This window comes from Zophobas morio, unplaced genomic scaffold (assembly GCF_036711695.1).
Source record: "Zophobas morio isolate AGI-343-1 ecotype UQ-CSIRO unplaced genomic scaffold, CSIRO_AGI_Zmor_V1 ptg000008l, whole genome shotgun sequence".
NCBI lineage: Eukaryota > Metazoa > Arthropoda > Insecta > Coleoptera > Tenebrionidae > Zophobas > Zophobas morio.
The window spans coordinates 15,361,430-15,384,089 of NW_026972113.1; the positions used below are offsets into that span (position 1 = coordinate 15,361,430).

General features: G+C 31.9%; 1 protein-coding gene across 1 annotated transcript in view; it reads left to right on the forward strand.

The window, feature by feature from the left end:
• Window positions 1-22,660, forward strand: part of LOC135125453 (phosrestin-2-like) — a 153,419-nt gene that overhangs the window by 32,871 nt on the left and 97,888 nt on the right. The window contains exon 4 of the mRNA XM_064051091.1: window positions 16,460-16,624. Within this exon, the coding sequence (XP_063907161.1) occupies window positions 16,460-16,624 (165 nt within the window). The remainder of the gene's footprint in view (window positions 1-16,459; window positions 16,625-22,660) is intronic.

The window sequence follows — 22,660 nt, forward strand, 5'->3', positions numbered from 1 at the left end:
CTTTTATTTTTTTAATGTATCAATTTTTCAATATTTCAATTTTTGTAACGTTTCAATTTCTGGTTATTTAAGTTTTTCCATTTTTTTATGCTTCGATTTCTCGATTTTTCAATTTTGCAATTGTTGGATTTCTCAATTATCCCATTTTCAGATTTCTTTAATTTTCAAAATTTTTGCATTTTTCGATTTTGAAGTTTCTCAGCTTTTAATCATTTTGATTTTTCAATTTTTCGATTGCTCAATTTGGCAAGTTTTTGATTTTCAATTTTTACGTTTTTTCATTTTTGATTTTTCAGTTTTAAAATTTTGCAGTTCCATTTTTTTGATTCGAAAAGTTAAAAATCGAAAAATTGCAAATCGAAGAACTGAAGAAGTTGAAAAATCGGTAATTTTAAATCTGAAAAAATCGAAAAGTCAAAAATCGACGAATTCTTTCATTTTTTAAGCTTCGAATTTATTTCCCTTCGACAATTTTTTTATCAAATTATTTTTCTTTTTTCTTTTATTTTACAATATTTGGATGAAATCACAATTTTCCGTTTTTTTATTTTCTTCCATTTCTCAATGCTTTTGAAATTGTCAGTCTTCGATTTTCCGATTTCTTTAATTTTCAATACTTCGATTTCACAATATTTCGGTTTTCCGATTTTGCAGTTTTTTTAAGTTTTCCTTTTATACTTTTTCATTTTTGATTTTTCGATTATACAGTTTTGCAATTTTTTTCATTCGTTTGGTTCGAAAAGTAAAAAAGTCGAAAAATGGAAAAATTCAAAACTCGGAAATCGAAGAAACGAAATCTTATAATTTTTCGGAAAATCTGAATTTATTTATTAAGATCAATTTTTCAATTTCGTGATTTTCAAAATGTTCAATGTTTTGATTTTTCACTTTTTCGACTTTTAATTTTTCAATTTTGCAATTTTTCGAAATTACAATTTCGCAATTTTCGATTTTCAGTTTTCCATTTTTTTTTATTCTTCCATTTTGTCGATTTTATATCACAAGTTTTCGTTTTTTCATTTTTGAATTTCTATTTTTACGATATTGCTATTTTTTTCATTTTTTTGATTAGAAAAGTTGAAAAATCGAAAAACTAGAATAACAAAAAATTAAAAAATCGAAAAATAAAAAAAAGTCGAAAAATTGAAAAATCTAAATATCTAAAATACGGGAAATTGAAAAATCAGGTCGAAATATCTAAGAATCTAGTCAATCGAAAAATCTAAAACTGAGAACTTGAGAAGGCAAAAAATCGAAGAATGGAAAAACCAAAAATTCAAATTTCGAGAAATCAAAAAGTCAAAAAATTCAGAAATTGAAAAATCGAAAGGTCTAAAAATCGAGAGATTGAAAAATGGAGTCGCAAATTCGAAGAGTCAAAAAACCGAAGAATCGAAAAACTGAAAAGGTGAAAAATCGGAAAATCCAAAAATCCCAAAATCGAGCAGTTGAAAAATCAGTAAACTCAAAAATTGAAGAAACCAAAAGTCTAAAAACCCAAAAATCGAAGATTCTAAAAACTGGGAAGCCAAGAAATCAAAAAGTCGAAAAGTCGGAAAATCTAAAACTCTAAAAATCGAGAAAATAAAAAATAAAAAAAATTCAAAATTGAAAAGCCGAAAAATCCAAAAATCGAAACGTCTCTCTTGGAGTTTTCATTTTTAGAATTTGGATTTTTGAGTTTTCGACTTACTCACTTTTGTTTTTTGAATTTTTTGACTTCGGTATTTAATCTATCAATTTTTGGACTTTTGGGTTTTTGATTTTTCGACCTTTCGATTTTTCAATTCTGGATTTTTCGACTTTTTTTTCAATTTTTAGAGTTTTCCGATTTTCAATTTTTGGATTTTTCGACTTTCCTGGTTTTGAATTTTTCGATATTTAAACTTCGATTTTTCTAATTTTGGATTTCTTAATTTTCGAATTTAGATCTTTAGATTTTTCGATTCTTCGAGTTCTACTTTTTTACTTTTCGTTTTCTTGATATTAGATATTTCAATTTATTTATATTTATTTTCGATATTGCGATTTTTGGACTTTCGCCGTTGCCATTTTTGAATTTTTCAATTTTTTGTATTTTTGGCTTTTCGATTTCTCGATAATGGATTTTCCTATTTTTGACTTTTCGATTTTTGATTTTTCAATTTCTCGAACTTTCGACTTTTCGATTTTTCCACTTTCCCAGTTTTCGATTTTTCCATTTCTCAATTTTTGAATTTCCATTTTTCAATTTTTGGAGTTTTCGATGTTTCGATTTCTAAATTTTTGTATTTTTCGACTTTCTCATTTTTATAATTTTCAATTTTTTGTTTTACATTTCTATTTCTCAATTTTTGGATTTTTGAATTTTTCGACTTTTTGATTACTCTTCGATTTCTCGAATTTTGGATTTTTGGAGTTTTCATTTTTGGAATTTCGATTTTTGAGTTTTCGACTTACCCACTTTTGTTTTAGAAGAGTTAAAAAAACCGAAGAATCGAAAAATCGAAAAGGTGAAAAATCGGAAAATCCAAAAATCCCAAAATCGAGCAATTGAAAAATCAGTAAACTCAAAAATCGAAGAAACCAAAAGTTTAAAACCCAAAAATCGAAGATTCTGAAAATTGGGAAGCCAAGAAATCAAAAAGTCGAAAAATCGGAAAATCTAAAACTGTAAAAATCGAGGAAAGAAAAAATTAAAAAATTTCAAAATTGAAAAGCCGAAAAACCCAAAAATTTTAACGTCTCTCAAATATTAATTTTTGGATTTTTCAATTTTTTTGATTTACTGTTTCTAGGTTTTTAAGTTTTCATGTTATTCTTCTTCGTGTTTTCATTTTCGATTTTTCGAACTTACAGTTTTGCAATTTTTTCCATTTTTTGGTTCGAAAAGTTGAAAAATCAAAAAATAAGAAATGGAAAGAAACTGGAAAAACGGAAAATTGCAAAATCGAAAAAGTGGAAAATCTAAAATTTGCAAATTGAAAAACTGAAAAAATTGAAATCGAAAAAATAAAAAATTATAAATTTGGAATCTGAAAAATCGAAATTTATAAAAATTAGAAAAATGAAAAAGGGGAAAAATTATAAATTATAAAATCCTTAAATTTTAAATCGAAAAACTGTAAAACAAAAAATTGAAGAAATAAAAAAAATGAAAAATTGAAAAACCGTAATCCCAAAAATTGTAGAAACGAAAAACTAAATATGTTAAAATTGAAAAAACAAAAATTATAAAAACGAAACATTGAAAAATCGAATAATTGAAAAAATAAATAAAATAAACCGAATCCAAAAATTGAAAAATTCAGAATTTGGAAAAATGAAAAACTGAGAAATTTAAAAACGAAAACACGAAGAGTAAAATTGAAGAAAAAAAAATTCAAAAATCGAGAAATCAAAATGTGTAAAAATTCAAAAATTGAAATATCGAAAGTCCAAAATCGAGAGATAGAAAAAAACAAAAATTCAAAAAATTAAAAAATTCAAAGATGGAAAAGTGGAAAAATTCAAAAATTGAAAATTCGGGAAATCAACAAATCGAAATATGGAAAAATTCAAAAATACAGAAATTATGAAATGAAAAAATTCAAAAACTGACAAATCGAAATAAAAAAATCGAGAAAATGAAAAATCGAAAAATCCAAAAAAATCGAGAAACTGACTTTTCAAAAAAAATTCAAAAGTTGAAAAATCTAAAAATCGAGAAATTGAAAATCGAAAAACTTCAAAATAAAAAAAATTGAAGAAATAAGAAAAATGAAAAATTGAAAAACCGCAAATCCAAAAATTGTAGAAACGGAAACTAAAAATATTAAAATTGAAAAAACAAAAAATTATTAAAACAAAACATTAAAAAATCGAATAATTGAAAAATAAAGTAAATAAAAAACCGAATCGAAAAATTAAGAAATTCAGAATTTGGAAAATTGAAAATCAGATAAATTTTAAAATGAAAAGTCGTAGGGTGAAATTGAAGAAACAAAAAAAATAAAAAATTGTAAATTGAAAAATTGAAGAGACAAAAAATTCAAAAATCGAGAAATCAAAAAGTCAAAAAATTCAAAAATTAATATATCGAACTCAGACAATCGAAAAGTAAAAAAATCGAGGAATCGAAAAATCGGGAAATCGATAAATTGAAAAATTGAAAAATCTAATATTGAAAACCGAAAATGCGAAAAATCGAAGAATCGAAAAATCGAGAAGTCTAAATATTAAAAAATCGGGAAATCGTTAATACAAAAATTCAAAAATTGAAAAATCGAAAACTGAAAATTCGAAAAACACAAAAATTGGAATGGCAAAACATCTAAAAATCCAAAAGTCGGGAATTCGAAAAAGCAAAAAATCAAGGAATCGAAAATTCCAAAAATTCAAATTCGAAAATCGGGAAAACAAAAAGTCAAAAAAATCAATAATTGACATATCGAAATCTAAAGTCGAGAGATTGAAAAATCAAGTCGAAAAATCGAGAAATCAAGAAATCGAAAAAATTGAAGAAATGAAAAAATGGAAAATTGAATAATCGCAAATCTAAAAATTGTAGAAACGAAAAACTAAAAATATTAAAATTGAAAAAACAAAAAAATTATAAAAACGAAACGTTGAAAAATCGAATAATTGAAAAAATAAAGTAATTAAAAAACAGAATCGAAAAACTAAAACATTGGAGAATTTGGAAAATTGAAGAACTGAAAAATTTAAAAATGAAAACTCAGAGTAAAATTGAAGAAACCAAAAAAAAAAAATGAAAAATTGAGTACACAAAAAAAACAAAAATTGAAAAATCGTAAATCCAAAAGCGAAGAAACGAAACATTAAAAAAAAATAAAAAATGTAACCAAAAAACCTCGAAAAACAAGTAGAATTGTTATTTACGCCACTAGTTTTTACTTTATAAGGTGATCAAAATCGCAAAAAATTATAATTTTTCAAAAAAACTGCGTTTTTTGACCCGCCCTTCAGGCTCGACAGAATTTCAGTCGAAACAACCTCCAACCAATTTTCATTATAAGCACTTACGCGACCCATTTTCCCTTAATTCAGAACAAAAAGCTCCCAAGTTAGTCGAACTAACAACATTTTCCACCCCCAGCAAACATTTAACTTGTGGTCTTGCTTAATGTAGGAGATTGGCAAAGCAAATAGGAAATGCGTTAGACACGAAGTCTGGAGCGTCGCCACTTCCAGCGAAAGTTATAGCCGTAATGAATAAGCTCCATGTAATCCGAACCTCCTTTCTTCGTCACTTTGGCGTAAGCTCTGAGCTCGTGATCGGGTTATCAACGACCAGTTTTCCAAAGTATGAAGTCACAGCCGAAAATTGTTGAGTGTCTCATCTCTTTATTGAGACCGACACGCCCCTGGAGGTTCAAGCTGAGCAAAGCAAATGTAATATAATATAAAATAAAATTATTTTCATTTCTCTGCAGATCCATTCGAACCCGTCCATTACTTACGAGGCAAAAAAGGGTGTTACTGAGAGGGCTAATAATTTTTGCAACAAAGGGTATAAAAAGATGCTGTTAATTAAATATGCTCTTTGGCTTTTCCCGGGGGGAACTTTACGAAACATGACCCGGTTAGGCCCTAAAATGAAAGTTATAAGACAAAGGGTGTTTTTTATAAAAAAGCTGCCTCGGTTATGTAAATTAAATGAAAAGTAGCCCGACAAAGCCATTTAGTGCAAACAGGTTTACTAATACTTTAATTAATTTAAAGTCATTTTTATACTCAAAGGTGGCTTTATCGTACTTTCTAATTTAAGCAATCTTTCGTTTAAATCTTATATATTTTACAGCGTTCGGAGGGTTAATCGTTCCAAAAATAGCCTCAAGAATGAATATTTTATCATGATCGATATGCCCTTTGTGAGTTAACTTCTGTGGAGTTCTTGCTTTGAAACCTTTATCAATTTCGTCGATTTGTCTCTTTTTCGTGCTTTTAAAATATTTTAAATAATAATAAATCATTGTTGTTTCGCGGAACGACGAAATTCTTTGAAATTATTTCAAAAACAATACACAGAAAAATCCAGGGGATTCTGCCAAACTAGCGTCTTGTGACTTCAGTTGGCAGTCCTGGATTTTTAGTTGAGTTGGGTACTTTGATGTTTTTTGTAATTCTCGCTTGTCAGTTGTCAATTGTTGACATTTTTTAATTTGTAAGATGTGTCCAAAACATAACCTAAATTTAATGTACTCGTATGTCACAATTGACATATCTGTCACGGTTATTTCCGCTGTACCAACATAAACGCAAGAAAGTTCACATTTTTAGTGTAAAAGTACTACCAAACACAATCAGTCATTCCTGATCACGTGGTATTTCAAAAAGTGAAACTGAAACTGAAAAATCGAAAATTGAAAAATCAAGTCGAAAAATCCAAAAATTGAAAATTCGACAAATAGAAATGTCGCAAAATTCAAATAGTCGAAAAACTAAGAAATTTTAAATTCGAGAAATGAATTGAAATGTGGAAAAACCCAAAAATCGAGAAATAAAAAGTCAAAAATTTAAAAATTGACAAATTGAAGTCAAAAATTCGAAAAGAAAATTAAAAAAATTGAGAAATCTAAGAATCGATAAATCGAGAAGTCGAAATATCCAAAAATCTAAAAATCGAGAAATCGAAAGGTCAAAAAATTCAAAAATCGAAAAATCTGAAAATCAAAAAAACAAGAAATCGAGAATTGGAAAGTCAAAAAATTGAAAATCAAAGTTGAAAAATCCAAGAATCTAGAGATTAGGAATTCGCAAAATCGAGAAGTTGAAAAGTCGAAAAATCTAACACTCGAAAAATCGAAAAATCGAAAAATCAAAAAATCGAGCACTCAAAAAATCAATAAATTTAAAAATTGACAAATAGAAGTCAAAAATTCGAAAAGTCAAAACACCGAGGAATCGAAAAATCGAAAAATCAAAAATTCAGAAATCTAAGAATCGAAAAATCGAGAAATTGAAAAATCAAGTCGGAAAATTGGAGACTCAAAAAATCGGGTAATCGAAGAATCGAAAAATGAAAAAAATCAAGAAATCGAAAAATTGGAAAGTCGAAAAATTGAAAAGCAAAACTAAAAAACCGAAAACTAAAAAAATCTAAACAAAAAATTGAAAGATCGAAAAACGAAAAATCCAAAATTGGGAAAGTCGAAAAATTAAAAAATTGCATAATCGGAAGGTCTAAAAATGAAAAATTGGAACACGAATTCAAAAAATAGAAAATTAAAAAAATTTAAAGGTCGAAAAATCGAGAAATTCAAAAATTGAAAAATCGGGAAACCAAAATATCGAAAAATTTGGAAATTAGTAAATCGAAGCCTAATCGGGAAATTGAAAAATCAAGCCGGAAAATTGGAAACTCAAAAAATCGGGGAATCGAAGAATCGAAAAATGAAAAAAATCAAGAAATCGAAAAATTCAAATAGTCGAAAATTGAGAATTTTACATTCGAGAAATCGAAAAATCCAAAAATTTAAAGATCCAAAAATGTCTAAAAATAAAAAAATTTAAAATTCGAGAAATCCAAAAATTGACATCGAAAAATCCAAAATCGAAATTTAAAAAGTCGGAAAATCAAAGATTCAAAATTCCAAAAATTGATAAGTCTAAAAACGAAATCGAAAAATTCAAAATTCAAAAGTAGAAAAATCCGAAATCCGAGAAATTAAAACTTCGGAAAATTGTAAAATCGAATGGTCAAAAATCAAAATATCAGAAGATTGAAAATTCAAAGTCGAAAAATCAAAAAGTTGATAAATTGAGAAATCTAACAATCCAAAAATGAAAAGGTCGAAATATTCAAAAATTTAAAAACCGAAACGTCGAAAAATCGAAGAAACGAAAAGTTGAAAAATCAAAAAATTTAAAGATCGAAAAGTCTAAAAACCCAAAAAGTAAAAATGCGAGAAATTAAAAAATCGAAATGTCGAAAAATCCAAAAATCAAAAATTAAAAATTCGGGAAATCAAAAATCCAAAAGTAGAAAAATCTGCAATTCGAAAAATCGAAAACGCGACAAATTGAAAACGCGACAAATCGAAATGTAGTAAAATCGAAAGGCCAAAAATCGAAACATCACGAAATTTTAGATTCAAATAGTCGAAAAATCGAAAAAACCCAAAAATTTGAAATTCGAGAAATCCAAAAATCGAAATGACGGAAAATTCAAAAATCGAAAATTAAAAAATTGGAAAATTAAAGATTCAAAAGTCTAAAAATTGTAAATCGGAAAATCCAAAATTCCAAAAGTCGAAAGAAATCGAAATTTGAAGGATAGAAAACGTGACAAATCGAAATCTCGAAAAATGTAAGTGTAAAAGTAGTTAAAAAATTACAAAGTCGGAGAATAGAGACATCGAAAAAACGAAAAGTCGGAAAATTGAAAAGCCCAAAAAGCCAAAATATTGAAAAATTAAAAAATCGTAAACTCAAAAAGTCAAAAAATTCAAAAATTGAAATATCGAAAGCCTAAAAATCGTGGAATTGAAAAATCGAAAAGGCAAAGAATTGAAAAATTCAAAAATTCAAAAATCGAGAAATTGAAAAGTCAATAAATCCAAAAATTGAAAAAATGGAGTCTAAAAATCCAAAAACCCAAGATTCTAAAAATTTGGAAGCCGAGAAATCGAAAAATCTAAAACTCTAAAAATTGAAAAAATGAAAAATCAAAAAATTTAAAAATCGTCAAGTCGAAAAATCTACACCTAGAAAAATACTAGAAAAATAAAAATGTAGAGCAGTCGAAAACCCGAAAAGTGAAAAAATCCAAAAGTCAAAATTTCAAAACCCCAATGATCTAAAATTCGAAAAATGAAAACTCGAAAAATTTCGAAAAATTGAATGGTAACAAAATCGAGAAATCAAGAAATTGAAAGTTCCAATATTAGAAAAATGATAAGCTCCGCCCGCCCGCCCAGTCTCAGTTGTGACGATTTTTCTTAGTTCGTCGTGAGCAAGAGGGGGGCGGAGCTTAATTGCAAACTCCTTATTTTTCTACGAAAAATTACTATGTGAAACGTATTCTTAAGTAATCTTGTTGTTCAAACAAAACTACATGCATTAAGTAAAAAAGAAAGCCAAAAAATAAGCCCCACCCATCCTTCTTCATCTCAATCGTGATGAATTTTTCATTCGTTGTCAGACCGAGGGGCGGAGCGCAATTGCTAAATCCCTACTTTCCTGCAAAAAGTTACAATTTTAAACATATTTTAAGTATCTTGTTGTGAAAGGAGGACTACGTATAATAAGAAAAAAGCCCCGCCCACCCACCCTATCTCAACTGTTACGAGCTTAATTGCAAAATCCTTATTTTTTACAAAAAATAAGCTCTTTGGTCTGACAACGAATGAACAGTTCATTACAATTGAGGTTGGGGTGGGTGGGTGGGGCTAATTTTATGTATTTTATATACTTTTCTTTCAACAACCATGACACTTAAAAACATGTTCGATATGGTAGTTTCTTGTAGAGAAATAAGATTTTAATAAAAAAAATCACAACTGAGATGAGGGCGGGTGGGCGGGGTTTGTATTTTGCCTTTTTTTCTTAATATAAATGCGTAGTTTACTATTCACGACAAGAAACTAAAACGATGTCCAAAATGCTAAATTTGTAGAGAAGTGTGCCGGGAAAAATACCATTTTAAACATGTTTTTATGTCTTGTTTTGAAAAGTATGTATATTAAGAAGAAAAAAAAGATAAATCATAAGCAAAATTCATATTACCCTACAAAAATTTACCATTTTAAACATGTTTCCAATTTTTCGTTGTGGAAAGAAGACTACGTGTATTAAGAAAAAAAAAAGGAAAAATGTAAGCCCCGCCCACCCGCCCTGTCTCTATTGTGATGTTTTCTTATTTGTCGTGAGCTAAAGGGGCAGAGCTTAATTGCAAAATCTGTATTTCTCTACAAGAAATTGCCATGTACAACATGTTTTTGAATATCGTGTTGTTCAAAGAATGCTATGTATAATAAGTAAAAAATAAAACCAAAGATTAAGCTCCAGCCATACCCGTCCCCATCTCAATTGTGACAAATTTTTCATTCGTTGTCAGACTGAGAGGCGGAGCGTAATTGCAAACATTTACAACTTTAAACATGTTTTAAGTATCTTGTTGAGAAAGGAAGACTACGTATAATAATAAAAAAGCAAAATATAGCAATAAATATTATATCCCAACTTAATTCATGTAACATGTTTGGCTCACGCCTTGAGTTTAGTAGCTGAACTTATTCGAAATCAATATGAAGATGTCAATGGTTTAATTTCCAGCCTCAAGAAAGCATTTTTTAAAGCACAGTTGACGATCGAAGCCTTCCGGAAAGCCTTACCGGATCGGATATTGCCTTCAGAACCTGTTGAAGCGCCAATATATTATTGCGATCATTTTGACGATATAAAAAAGGTTCGTTTATTGCTAAATGAAACATTTTAGGTTATTATGGAATTTTATTTCCAACAAAAGCATTTCAAACCTAATTTAGCTTGCATAAAAATCCATTTCACCAGTCTTACAAACAAGTATAAATAGATTAGAGACCAATGGGCTGATCTTAAGTCAGTAAAAATGTGCAAGATATGTACTTTACAATAAAATACCAACTACCAAGAGCTTACATTTGTCAGGAAAGTATTACAAGGCGAAATATAGAAAAAGATTCAAAAATGAAACCCACTGAAAGTTCCAATTTTAAATACTCTCCTTTACCATATCTAATACTACCGATAACTAATCAAAAATCCCCGGCATAGACCCACCATTAGCAAATTAATCCATCCGACCCTGCCTACATTGTTCTGGATACAATACCCAACATTACCAAAGCAAATTTAAGGCTTCTGTCTGCATTGCCTGTCTTGACCCAGATATCATTTTCAGCGTCGGCTCCCACATTTAATCTTCCGAATGTGGCAGGTGGCATGACGTACGGATAAAGGCTTCAGACGTCTCACTTTTACGTTTAAGTGCATAATACTAAAGTTTGTCATCGCGGTGTTCAGGTTAGAGCCAATTCTGAAGCTAAGTGCCTCCGCCAGCCCGAAATAAAAATAAAGAGGACGCCGGTCTGGGATTGTTGTGTGGGGTTTTGGATGATTTAGAGTGCAGGTTTCATTAAATTTTCATCTGGTTTGTGATGTTGAACAATATGAGATTTCAAAACGAGGAAAAAAATTAATATAGAAGTTGGGAGAGGGTGAGAGCAAGGCGCTTTTAAGGAGATTGCGCTCGGGTTTTGGTTTTATTTTGAAACGGACTGTGCAGATTTTTTGGTTTGGGTTTTTATTTAAAATAACTTAGAACGACCTTCTAGTTTTATCGTGAGTTCGTGTATTTTTGCTCCACCATTTACCTCTACTCGTCAAAAATTTAATAACTTAAATTCTAAATCGTTTTTTTAACAGGTCGGTATGACGAAATAAGAAAAAATTTAATATAGTCGTACTGCTCAATATCTGCACCCCCTTTTTTGACGACCCCGATCCTTCACTGAAATTCCCCTTCGTTATTCCTACATAAACCCAAATATAGCATGTCAGGGAGATTGTGATTAGATTAGATCCAGTCATCCCTGCTTTGTTCCTCTTTAATAAGACTGTGTAATCCGGGACGAAAGAATAAAGATTAACAAATTTATAGAAGTAAAGTGAGCTTAATCAGATAAAGTGGCGCTCACGCAATGGAACCCAGCGAAAACGGGATTATTTGCTTATTTCGAGTGCCTGGAATATGAGTACTGAACCCATTTAAGTCAAATACGTCGAAAATTTTTAGTTCTTACGTGTTAAAATCACAATACATTACAGTTGTGTCTACTCTTTTAAGTACCGGTGTAAAACGAGTGAACGGTGAGGAATAAACACAAACTATTTTGTCGCAAATTGAAGCTCTTTGCTCGTTACAGTCTAGTAATGATACCATAAATAGAAGTTGTTTTATTTCCAGAGCGTCAAGTGCGGGGAAATCGTTCTGACGACGTCTGATTTCATGTTTTCTCGACGTTTCAGTCTCGGTTTATATAAATTCATGGATCCGGAAACCATTCAAAACTTTCAAGATAATAATTTTCACAGGCGTTTTCTATCACGGCCATAAATCTAGGTAATGTTGTGTCAATGTTATTTTTCTTTGTGCATATTTCGATATTTCGATTTTTCGAATTTTGAATTTTTCGATTTTTGGATTGCTGTTTTTTTGGTTTTACTACTTCTCAAAAGTTCCAAAGATTTTTCGCCATTTCAATTTTTGGATATCTCGATTTCCCGAATTTTCGCATTCTCAATTTTTCGATTCTTCGATTTTTTGATTGTAGATTTCTGCATTTTCTAACCTTTCGTTTTATCTATTTTTGGATTTTTTAATAATCGATTTTTCACTTTTTTTTTATATACATATAATATACTTCTTTTTGACAGCAAGAAACTTAAAAAGTGTTTAAAATGGTAAATTTTTCTAGACAAATAAGGATTTTGCAATTAAGCTCCGCCCCGTGATCTGACAACGAATGAAAAATTCATCATAGTACGCACGATTAAAAAGAAGAAAAGAATCGACTGTATTTTCAAAATTTCGAGAAAATAGGGTGAACTTTTTTGATTTGATCAAAACGTTTTCTTAAAATGTAACATCACTGTTAACCTAGAATTTTTTGTTTCATTTGTTTTAACATGTAGTCTTGGATTACACATTTTATTGTAATTGAAAATCTAATCAACGTCATGCTTAGTTTATGTATATTATGTTGCATAATTTAGTTCACGCCCTTAAAAAAATGAACGAAGGTATATGCAACATGTTTCCATTCAACAGTTCCATAAAATGTTTCTTCCACTGTATTATAGGTATGTCTTCACTAATCGTGATTTTGTTCTTCCGTTCTTTATTTATATACTGCCATGCCTCTTGCTCAGTTCTTATGGCTTTAATTTTTTCTTCTTCTTCTTCCTGTATCTCTTCTTTCTTTTCTTTGCATCGTTTTGTATAATTATTTTTTGCCTGCCAGTACTCTTCTTTTACACCTTTCCCCTTTTTCCAACTTCGTAAACATTTCCTTGCTTCTATTTTTAAATCTCTGCATCTGCTATCCCACCATCTGTTTCTGTTTCCTAAATTTCTCGTTACAATTTCTTTTCTTATGGCTGCTTTTTCAATTTCTCTTTTTAATTCTTCCATTTTCTTTTCAGTTCCTTTTTCTTTAAATTCCACTTCCAACATTTTTTTTTATAATGCTCAATTCCTTTTTCATTCCATACCCATATCTTCTTCTCTTTTCCTACTTCATTACTTAAGCATCCGCTCCTTCTACTTATGCCCCTCAATTTTACTTCTAGTGGCATGTGATCGGAGTCCACTCTTTCTCCTATTTTGAATGTTTCTACCTCTTCTTCTGCTAATCCGTTTACTATTCCGTAGTCTATTACCGATTCCCCCTCCTCGTCCCCTTCCTTCACCCCATTCAAGACTTCCCAACCTCTTTCTTCAATTAATTCCCATAGCAATTTTCTGTCTTTGTTTTCTACTTTATCTTTCGATTTTCGTGTGTTTTCCCCGTCTTCTTTCCTGCTTTTGTTCCCTATTCTGGCATTAAAGTCCCCTCCTAACAGTAGAAATTCTTCTTCGGACGCTTCGATTTTTTCTTGTATTTCTTGTTCCGAGTTTCTCATTTCTCTACTATATATAGTGCAGATTCTCCATCTTTTTTTATTTATAGTCAGTTTTCTTTCAACCATGCCTTCCATTTCTATCGCCCCCTCTTCTATTTCTTTTATATCTTTCTTCACTCCTGTTATGATTCCACCTTTTGCTCTACCCTTGCGTTTTTCTTTTTTTGCAATTTCCACTTAAATTCCTTTGGCAACCCGTCTTTCAGTTTGTTTCAGTCTCTCTCTAGTATCCATGTTTCTGTTAGTCCCACAAAATCAAAACTTTTCACGTAGTCCCAAAATAAATTATCTTTCTTTTTCAGACCAGCAATATTCCAAAAGAGTAATTTTAAACCACGTTTATCTTCCCCATTCTTCTTTCCCATTCCCCTATTATGTACAAAATCTACATTCTTAAACCTAAAGTCTTTATTTGTCCTATCATTACTACCCCTCCCCTTTGTGTTTCTTTCTTCGGTTAGTGCTGACTTGATTTGTGAAATTTTTCTTCCAATTTTCCTTTATTGTCATTCCATGTATACATTTTGTCCCCTACTTGCAGTTTCATATATCCCACCCTTGTTGTGTATCCTTTTTTTCTTTCCTCTTTAGCTACCTCCCTAATTCCTTTTTGAATTTTTTGCTCTTGTACTGTCCAATCATTATCAATATATATTATTTTTCCTCTCAGTTTATTTTTATTCTTCATCACCTCTTGTTTTTTCTCCCAAAGCGTCTTAACCAGTATTTTCTTGCTTTCCTCTTTCCCTATAATTATTGTTTCCAACACTTTTACTTCTACCTCAATTTCTTTTTTCAAAAATTCCTCTACTTCATTTGCATCTGTTTTTTTCCTTATTTCCATACCCGTAATTATGAAATTGTTTCTTCTTTCTTACCTTTCTTTTTTTTCCAACTTCTTCTCTAAATTATTGATTCTTTCTTCGAAGCTTCTCTCCTTTTCTTTCCATTCCTCTCTTTCTCTTTCCAGTATCCGGAAACCATTCAAAACTTTCAAGATAATAATTTTCACAGGCACTTTGTATCACGGCCATAAATCTGGGTTATGTTATGTCAATGTTATTTTTCTTTGTGCATATTTCGATTTTTCGATTTGTATTTGTCGAGTTCTCTATTTTTCGAATTTTGAATTTTTCGATTTTCGGATTGCTGTTTTTTTGATTTTTCAACTTTTCAAAAGTTCCAAAGATTTCTCGCCATTTCGATTTTTGGATATCTCGATTTCCCGAATTTTCGAATTCTCAATTTTTCGATGCTTCGATTTTTTGACTTTTCGTTATTCAATTTTTATATTTTTGGATTTTTCGATTTTCCGATTTCTTAATTGTAGATTTTTGCATTTTCTAACAACAAGTTATGCATACAAAGTTACTTGTTTCGAAAATTTGAATACATAAGGTAAAAACTCAAGGCGGATTCATAAACCAGAAGTATTTTACATTGAACTTTTGTAGGTGATTAATAGAGTTAGAACAGAAACAAATATCATAAAACTTTTATTTAAAAAATGTCGAAAATATCAAAACCTCTACAAAATAAAAACATATGACAGTTAAAGATTTTCAAACATGGAATACATCAAGAAGTGTCAAAACCGTTAAAATGTCAAAAATGGTAAAAACGTGAATTATCTCAACTAAAGACGTCAAAATGTCAAAAATAATGTAGAAACGTAAAGAATATCGACAACGTGTCAAAGTTTAAGGTTACAGCTGACAACCATTCGTAAAAAAAGTCGGAAAAAGTGATACGTCAAATATATGTAGAAATGTCAGACACGTCAAAGGCATCAAATATTTCAAAACTGTCAAAAATAACAAGACGTCAACCTTCTTCAATTTGACAAAAAAAGTCAGGGTTAAAAATCTCACAAACAAAATATGTTAAGCTTTTTATTTATAAAAGTTAAAAATTCTAAATTACTCGAGAATGTTAAATTAATATGAAAATGGCCAAAATGGTAAAAATGTGAACAATGTCAACTGCTCTAAACATTAAAATGCCAGAAATAGAATGTGTAGAAAAAATAAAAACTATCAAGTGTTCAAAACATCAATCATAAATTTCCCGTTTTTATTTTTTTTAGCCTAAAATCCGCTCTTTATTGATTTCCAGTTACCGTATGGAGGCGATTCTTGTGTTGTCACCGGATTTACTAATTGGCATCGCGAGCTCTTCAGAATTTGGCCATTTCCATTCAAGAGGTTTTGACTACCTTTACTAATTAATTACGCCGAGAAATAACTGGTGAAGAAAACAAAGAGGTTTTAATAATCTCAATTAAAATTAATTTGGGAGTTGACGTAGAATTTCGTAGGGCGCGTTTTATTGGCAGCTCGTAATTAATGTCCTGCAAAATTAAAAATTTATTTATCGGGCAGGAAAAAACCAATTTCAACTTTGCGCCTGCAGATTCAGCTGCACGGTGTCTAACTTTTCCGGAGCAGGTAATTACACGTTTGTTTCCTCGAGAGATTCCGTTGTGCTTGTAATTAGGAGGAGAAATTATTGTCTGGCGGTTGTGTATTACTTCCTGACCTAATTATTTATGTATGAGTGCCATTACGACTCGGGAGAACAAAATTATTGATTCAAATTCTATTTAAATTAGTTGGGGTTCGTTGGGTAATTATAAATCTTCAAATATAGCTCCATAACAATTAACGTGGTCAATGTCCCTTCGGGTAAAAATTTCTCTCCGCAAGACATCAGACACGATTATCCTGTATTACGCATAATATTAATGTTCCCATTCCCAGTCACCCCATCGTGAAACTAAATTACACGTCTAATCATCTCGTGGTTGTTGCAGGGTCTTCAAGAAATCATCCCCTAATAACAAGCTGACGATGTACTTAAGTTCCCGTGATTTGGTGGTGTCTGCAGGTAGGATCGATAGACTCCAAGGAGTCCTGCTAGTTGACCCCGAGTTTGTGGAGAACCGAAAAGTTTACGGACAGATCACGTTAACGTTCAGGTAAGACAGGGATTGTTGGTATTGATTCTCGGTAAAACGCTATTGATGCCTCTACGTGGAAAATTATCACCGACCCCTCTATTTTTAATGAAGGCATGAAAACTGCGTCAAATATTGACCCGTGTCGATGAAAATTTTGTGTGTGATGTTGACATTGTTGGAATTTAAACATGCCGGTGATGCTGTGTCAACATGTTAAATCCGTTATTCGATAATAACCATTTGCAAGCGTAATAAATTAATGGTTGTGTAATACAAGATTATTGAGTAATCAATATTGTGGAAGCGTGTGTTGTGACATGAACAGTGGTTAAGTTTATCGTTAAGTTAAGTTTAACAGCTACCACAAAAATTGGTCGAAACAAGTAGATTGAGAATAAATGGAAAAAAGTTTTTCCATGTGAAGTTGATTTTTTAAACTTAGCACATTTTTAGATAACGTCATCAAAATTTTAGGTACATAATTCGTCGCACTAAATCTAACCATTTTTTTGCGAAAAAACTCCACCCCTTCGACTTCTAGACAAAAACCCCGTATTAAGTTACCCTTGTGGTGGCGTTTTGAAAATCCTGCCGCGTCCCAACTAATGGATCCTGTTATTATTAGAAGGGTCTGCTTGAACAAGAAGCTGTCTCTGGCTCTTTATACGGCCGACGAGAACAATTTTCGCCCCACAATGGAACTTATGACGTTCCGCATAAATAAAATCCGATTCGGGAAACACTTTCAGAGTAATCTCGTTACAGCCGCGCGGAAACTCAATTAAAAGTCAGTATGTGTGGAAACCGACGTACGATTTTAAATTACGTAAGCTGGTTTCAGTCATGCCGGCTTTAGTTTCAAAGAGGGTGAATAGAAACTTGGAATTATGTCCGGAGTTTGCTTTGTTGCATCTCGGGGTAAAATATCATGATTGATTACGGAGCTGTTTGATAATTTATCTTTGAGTGTCAGTAGCTTTGTTGCTTTCGTTGGCACTTAGGCAGGTGTTGTGTGAAAATTTAGGGTTTTTTACTTCTCGAGCGTAAGCGAACAACTTACAAAGTCTCGACGTCTTCTAGTGTTTTTTTTTTTTTTTAAAGAAGCTGAAAGAATGTACGGTGTTTTCTAAAATGCGACAAAATCTCGGGTTCAGTCAGGTCAGGTCAAGTCTTCTAGTGCATTTTTCTAAAGAAACTGAAAGGATTTCGGGGGGCCCCTTTTTTTATTAATGCGAGTTCGGTCAAGCCAAGTCAGGTCAGAGCTTGTCAGATCAGGTCAGGTCTTCTAGTGACTTTTTAAAGGAGCTGAAAGATACAAAAGATTCTTTAATGACTCTTCTTTAGTGAAGCTGAAAGAATGTCGGGAACTCCTGGTGTTATTTCTTTTTTTCGAAAAGCTAAAGGATTGCGTTTTTTGAAGAATTAAAAAGCGAAAAGCCTTTTTTTAGAAGCTGAAAGAATCTTAAGGGGTCCAAGTTTTATTTGTTTTTAAATGAAAAATTTTGGGAACTTCCAGTGTTATTTTTCTAAATAGGTGAAAAAATCTCGGTGGCTCTTAATATTATTTTTTTCTAAAAGGTGAAAGAACTTTGTGGTCCTTCTGTGTTTTTATTTATAGTTTTGGAAATTTCATTATACCCCATAAAATTTTATTGACGATAACGAGACGGACAGTAGTACAGTGGTAAGAAATATTTATGGCTCACACCAGTTCACTCGAATTTGTCTGAGAACATTTAGCAGGTAGTTGTACTCATAAAATAATGGTCATTTCCGTTCATGAGTAACGATGGTCCGGACCTGGATTATTCTGCTTTCTAACATCTGGAGATTACCGGCACGCGACAACTTAAGTTGTAAATATCTCTTGCTATTGTACTACTGTCCGTCTCGTTATTGCCAATAAAATTTTATAGGGTAGAACGATATTTCCAAAAGTAGTTTAGTCTATACAAGTTTGGACTTAACACTTGGAGGTCCCAAGGGTTAATTTTTCTATAAAGCGGAAGCATCTCAGGGACTTCAAGTGCTATTTTTTTCTAAAAGGCGAAATAATCTCGGAGTTTCGTAGTGTTTTATTTTAACAAGCTTAAAATGTTGGGGCTCCATATGTTATTTTTTTAAAAGGCGAAAGAATCTCGGGGCTCCAAGTGTTATTTTTTCCAAAATGCGCAGAAATCTCAATTTTTTCTAGTGTTACTTTTTTCTAAAACTGAAAGAATGTCGAGGTCTCCTAGTGATTTTTTTTGAGAAGCTGACGGAATCTCGGAGGGTGCAAGTGTTATTTTTTTCTAAAAGGCGAATAAATGTGTCTTCTAACGCCTTTTTGTGTTTGTGGTTGGGAGGGGGGGGGGGGGGGAATGTGAACCAATTTCAGGGACTGCTAGTGTTATTTTTTTTCTGAAAGTTGAAAGAATTTTGGGGTCCACTTGTATTTTTTTTGTGAAACTAAAAGAATCTCGTGGGCTCCAAGTTTACTTTTTTTTCTAAAAAGCGAAAGAATCTTGAGGACTACTAGTGGTATTTTTTTATAAAATGCACAAGAATATCGGGGTTTCCTAATTTTTTTTTTTGAGAAAGTGAAAAAATCTCGAGAGTCCCTAGTGTTATTTTTTTCTAAAAGGCGAAAGAGTCTTGAGGATTCCATTTTTTTTAAAGGCGAAAATATCTCGGTGCTCCTAGTGTTATTTTTTCTAAAAGGCGAAAGAAATTCGAGGTCCCCTAGTGTTATTTTTTCTAAAAAGCGAAAGATTCTCGAGGGCCCCTAGTATTATCTTCTTCTAAAAGGGGAAAGAATCTTGAAGTCCATTCCAGTTTTTTTTTCAAGGTTTAAAAATACTGAGGGTTCCAGGTGTTATAAGGAGGAAGAATTTCGAGGGCTCCAAGTTTTTTTTTAAAGGCAAAAAATCTCTGGGCTCATAGTGTTATTTTTTTTTTAAAGGCGAAAGAATCTCGGGACGTCTTGTGTTTTTTTCTTCTAAAAGGCGAAAGAATCTCGGGGGCTCCGAGTTTTTTTTCATCTCTAACGAGAAAGAATGTCCAGGACTACTAGTGTTATTTTCTTCTAAAAGACGAAAGAAACTCGGGGACCCCAAGTGTTATCTTTTTCTAAAAGGGAAAATAATCTTGAAGTCTCTTCCTGCTTTTTTTTTCAAGATTAAAGAATACTAGGAGTTCCAGGCGTTATAAGGAGAAAGAATCTCGAGGGCTCCAAGTTTTTTTTTTAAAGGCAAAAGATTCTCGAGGGCTCCTAGTGTAATTTTCTTCTAAAAGGCGAAAGAATCTCGGAGTCTCTTAGTATTATTTCCTCTAAAAGGCGAAAGAATCCCCCAGTGTTATTTTTCTAAAAGGCGAAAAATTCACGGGGTCTGCAAGTGTTATTTTTTCTAAAATATGCAAGAATCTCGGGGTCTTCCAGTTTTTTTTTTTTTTGAGAACGTGAAAGAATTTCGAGGGCCCCAAGTGTTATCTTTCTCTAAAAGGGGAAATAATCTTCAGGTCAATTCCTGTTTTTTTTTCAAGGTTATAGAATACTGGGGATTCCAGGTGTTATAAGGAGAAAGATTCTCGAGGGCTCCAAGTATTTTTTAAAGGCAAAAAAATCTCGGGACGTCTTGTTTTATTTTCTTCTAAAAGACGAAAGAATCTCGGGGTATCCTAGTGATAATTTTTCTAAAAGGCGAAAGAATCTCGGTGTTCCTAGTGTATTTTTCTTCTAACAGGCGAAATAATCTTGGGGGCTCCTAGTGTTATTTTCTTAAGACAAAAGAATCTCGGGGTCTCTTGGTGTTATTTCCTCTAAAAGGCGAAATAATCTCCTAGTGTTATTTTTTCTAAAAAGCGAAAGATTCTCGAGGGCCCCTAGTGTTATCTTCTTCTAAAAGGGGAAAGAATCTTGAAGTCCATTCCAGTTTTTTTTTCAAGGTTTAAAAATACTGAGGGTTCCAGGTGTTATAAGGAGGAAGAATTTCGAGGGCTCCAAGTTTTTTTTTAAAGGCAAAAAATCTCTGGGCTCATAGTGTTATTTTTTTTTTTAAAGGCGAAAGAATCTCGGGACGTCTTGTGTTTTTTTCTTCTAAAAGGCGAAAGAATCTCGGGGGCTCCGAGTTTTTTTTCATCTCTAACGCGAAAGAATGTCGAGGACTACTAGTGTTATTTTCTTCTAAAAGACGAAAGAAACTCGGGGACTCCAAGTGTTATCTTTTTCTAAAAGGGAAAATAATCTTGAAGTCTCTTCCTGCTTTTTTTTCAAGATTAAAGAACACTAGGGGTTCCAAGCGTTATAAGGAGAACGAATCTCGAGGGCTCCAAGTTTTTTTTAAAGGCAAAAGAATCTCGGGACGTCTTGTGTTATTTTCTTCAAAAAGACGAAAGAATCTCGGGGTATCCTAGTGTTATTTTTTCTAAAAGGCGAAAGAATCTCGGGGTTCCTAGAGTATTTTTCTTCTAAAAGGCGAAAGAATCTTGGGGGCTCCTAGTGTTATTTTCTTCTGAAAGACAAAAGAATCTTGGGGTCTCTTGGTCTTATTTCCTTTAAAAGGCGAAATAATCTCGTAGTGTTACTTTTTTCTAAAAAGCGAAAGATTCTCGAGGGCCCCTAGTGTTATCTTCTTCTAAAAGGGGAAAGAATCTTGAAGTCCATTCCTGCTTCTTTTTCAAGGTTAAAAAATACTGGGGGTTCCAGGTGTTATAAGGAGAAAGAATTTCGAGGGCTCCAAGTTTTTTTTTTTAAGGCAAAAAATCTCATAGTGTTATTTTTTTTAAAGGCGAAAGAATCTCGGCACGTCTTGTGTTTTTTTCTTTTAAAAGGCGAAAGAATCTCGGGGGCTCTGAGTTTTTTTTTCATCTCTAACGCGAAAGAATGTCGAGGATTACTAGTGTTATTTTCTTCTAAAAGACGAAAGAAACTCGGGGACCCCAAGTGTTATCTTCTTCTAAAAGGGAAAATAATCTTGAAGTCTCTTCCTGCTTTTTTTTCAAGGTTAAAGAATACTAGGGGTTCCAGGCGTTATAAGGAGAAAGAATCTCGAGGGCTCCAAGTTTTTTTTTAAAGGCAAAAGAATCTCTGGGCTCATAGTGTTATTTTTTTTTAAAGTTGAAAGAATCTCGGGAGCTCCGAGTTTTTTTTTCTTCTCTAACGCGAAAGAATGTCGGGGACTACTAGTGTTATTTTCTTATAAAAGACGAAAGAATCTTGGGGACCCCAAGTGTTATCTTTTTCTAAAAGGGGAAATAATCTTGAAGTCCCTTCCTGCTTGTTTTGAAGGTTAAAGAATACTGGAGGTTCCAGGTGTTATTAAGAGAAAGAATCTCGAGGGTTCCAAGTTTTTTTTTTAAAGGCAAAAAATCTCTGGGCTCATAGTGTTATTTTTTCTAAAAGGTGAAAGAATCTCGGGGGCTTCAAGTGTTATTTTTTTCTAAATGGTCAAAGAATCTCGAGGTCTGCTAGTGTTATTTTTTCCTAAAAGGGCAAAGAATCTTGAGGTCTTTCCCTGTTTTTTTTTTCAAAGATAAAGAATACTGGGGGTTCCAGTCCAGGTGTTATAAGGAGAAAGAATCTCGAGGAGTCCAAATTTTTTTTATTGGCAAAAGGATCTCGGGTCTCTTAGTGTTATTTTTTTCTAAAAGGCGAAAGAATCTCGGGGCTCCTAGTGTAATTTTTTTCTAAAAGGTGAAAGAATCTCGGGGTCTCTTAGTGTTATTTTTTCTGAAAGGCGAAAGATTCTGGGGAGTCCCAAGTGTATTTTTTTTCTAAAAGGCGAAAGAATCTCGGGGTCTCCTAGTGTTATTTTTTCTTAAAGGCGAAAGAATCTCGAGGGCTCCTAATGTTATTTTCTCTAAAAAGTAGAAAGAATCTCTGGGGTTCCAAGTGTTATTTTTGCTAAAAGGCGAAAGAATCTCGGGGGCTCCAAGTATTATTATTTTCTACAAGGTGAAAAATCTCAGGGCTTCCTAGTGTTATTTTCTTCTAAAAGGCGAAAGAATCTCGAGGGCTCTTAATGTTATTTTCTTATAAAAGTCGAAAGAATCTCTGGGATTCCAAGTGTTATTTTT